This window comes from Plasmodium gallinaceum, assembly GCF_900005855.1.
Source record: "Plasmodium gallinaceum strain 8A genome assembly, contig: PGAL8A_v1_37, whole genome shotgun sequence".
NCBI classification, from domain to species: domain Eukaryota; phylum Apicomplexa; class Aconoidasida; order Haemosporida; family Plasmodiidae; genus Plasmodium; species Plasmodium gallinaceum.
Window position 1 is genome coordinate 1,188 of NW_021628343.1, and position 2,579 is coordinate 3,766.

Here is a 2,579-nt window from a genome sequence, read left to right on the forward strand (position 1 = left end):
AACGAAAAGGAATTTTTTTTTTGTAAGTATAAAAGATTAACTAAAAATTTATTATTTTTTTAATGTTTAAACAATATTTCCATTATAAATAATATAATTAAAAATATATAATAAATAAGAGGTTATAGTATATAATTAATAATTTTAGGATTAAGGATGTGGGATTTAGAATTTTAAATTTAAAATTTTTATGTTGTAGTTATAAATTTAGCTTTTAATAGACATTTCTGCGTTTAAATTTAAAAAAAAATTTTAAAACTAATTTTTTTTCCAAAAATCATATTGTCTAAGTTACTTGTTAATTTCTAATTTATATTTCAACATTTTTTGTTTTTAACTTATATTATCCTTACTGAAAAAAAAGGTAAATATTTTAAAAATCATTAAAAACAATATTAGAAATAATTTCTCAATAATTTTTTTTACATTATTAAAGATACCAAAAATGGATCTTAATCTTAGTGATGCTATTAATATTGGCTATAGTGAGACACTAAATGAGGGAGATTCAACTGCAGGTTTCGCTCATAGGGAAATTAAAGATGCAACTGTTTCAATACCAGAAAATCCATTATATGATGATTTGAATTCATGTGATGCCATTCAAAATCCATCTAAAGATATCAATTTGGATTCAGCTACACCAATAAATGTTCTTTATAAAAAGTCGTTAAATATTTTTCAGTTAGCTATCATTATTATTTCTTTCCTTCGTTTTGCGGTAAAATAAAATTTATAATTATAAACTTTATATATATTATAAAAATAAAATTTTAAATCATTTGTAATCATTTATAGAGAGCTCACTCTCCTAAATTGAAAGCTAAACATGAGAGAGATAGGTTGCAGAAGATATGGGATAATAGCAGTAAAAAGATGAAAGGTGATTTGGAAAAGAAAATGCTAAAAGAAAAAAAAAAAATGGAAGATCGTGAAAAGAAATTGCTAAAAAAAAAAAAAGAAATGGAAGAATGGGAAAAGGGAGTTCTAAGAGAAAAGGCAGTGTGGGAAAGGAGAACGCAAAAAGAAAAGCAAGAGTGTGGTGAGAGTATGCTAAAACAATTGGAAGAGTGGGAAAAGCGAATTCTACAAAAAGGCGAAGATTGGGAAAAAAGAAACATAATAGAAAAAGAACAGTTGGAAAAGGAAATACTAAAAAATAAGGAAGAAGGGGAAGAGAAAATGCTAAAAATAATGAAAAAGTTGGAAAAGAAAATTCTAAAAGAAAAGAAGAGTGGGAAAAGAAAATGATAAAAGGAAGAGTTGGAAAAGAGCATAATGGAAAAAAATGAAAAGTGGAAAAGAGAATAAAATATGAACGTTAATGAAGAAGGAAGTGAGTTTAATTTAAAGTGGAAAAAAGAACTTGATAAGATAATAGCAAAAGAAGGTAAAAAAATAAAAAAAATATAAATATTTATATAAATATTAATAGGAAAAAGCATTTATATAAGGTAATTATGAATTTTTTTTTTTTTTTGAAAATATAGTATCTTATTTATTTTTAAATGTTTACAGAAGAAGCTTATTAAACTAAATTTTATATATTTTAACATTTTAAATTTATTTAGCTTTTTATTCTCTTCTTGTTTTATTTAATATTAAATAAATATTGTAGATAGCATCTTTTAATATTTATATACTTCTGCTTCTATTAAAGATGAGGAATAACATAACCCAAAATGAAATATTCCTTATTTTTCTTTCTAAAATTTGTCATGTATTTTAAATGTATGTATTTTATGTATTATAAATTAATCTTATGTATAGATAAAATGAAAGATTTACTTGTAGATAATTTTCAAAATATTGCTTTTTGTTAACCTAATACAAAGATATATCTACTATAATTTAAATGAAACTTTATTTCATTCTTATCAATTTTTATATCAGAAAGATAATTTATTATCCATTTGCATATTCTATAATTTACATATCTGTTAAATATATAAAAAATATAATATATTATTATATAAATACCATAAAATCTATTCAATTAACCAAAAAAAAAAAAAAAAAAAAAAAAGAAAGAAAATAATATAGTTTTTCAAAAAAGAGGATATATAATATATATATATTACTTGCATTTCAACTTTATATTTTAAAAGAATCATTAAAATAAGATACAAAAAAATTTTAAACATAAAAAGTTATATAACATTTTTCTTATTGTAATTTTTATGTTTATATTCCATTTATATTTATAGAAATGTTTACATTTATTTTTAATAATATCATTTAATAGTTTAATTTTTATTTTTATTTTTCATCAATATATAGTGTAGCTTTGTTAATACTTTTATGCCAATATATCAATCTTAATAGTAAAATTGTAATAATTGAGTAAATGAAATATGTATAAAATTACCATAATTACATCTTTAAATAATTTAAATAATTATAACATATGTAACTATATATGTTCTAATATCTTATTTACAACTTATAATCCAATGTTCAATTTCTTTTTTATGTTATCTTAATTTTTTGAAGTTGAATTTTTAATTTTATCATATTTAACTTTTTCTTTTAATTTTTATAGATATTTCCAATTTAAATAAGTAATAATTTCATACAAA

General features: G+C 20.0%; 1 protein-coding gene across 1 annotated transcript; it reads left to right on the forward strand.

Moving 5' to 3' along the window:
• Positions 1-445: 445 nt before the first annotated feature.
• Positions 446-1,251, forward strand: PGAL8A_00053200 (fam-i protein; the record flags this gene model as incomplete). Its single annotated transcript, XM_028674553.1, has 2 exons — positions 446-721; positions 799-1,251. 2 exons carry the CDS (start codon positions 446-448, stop codon positions 1,249-1,251), a joined length of 729 nt encoding a protein of 242 aa, XP_028530894.1.
• Between the last annotated feature and the right edge of the window lie 1,328 nt (positions 1,252-2,579).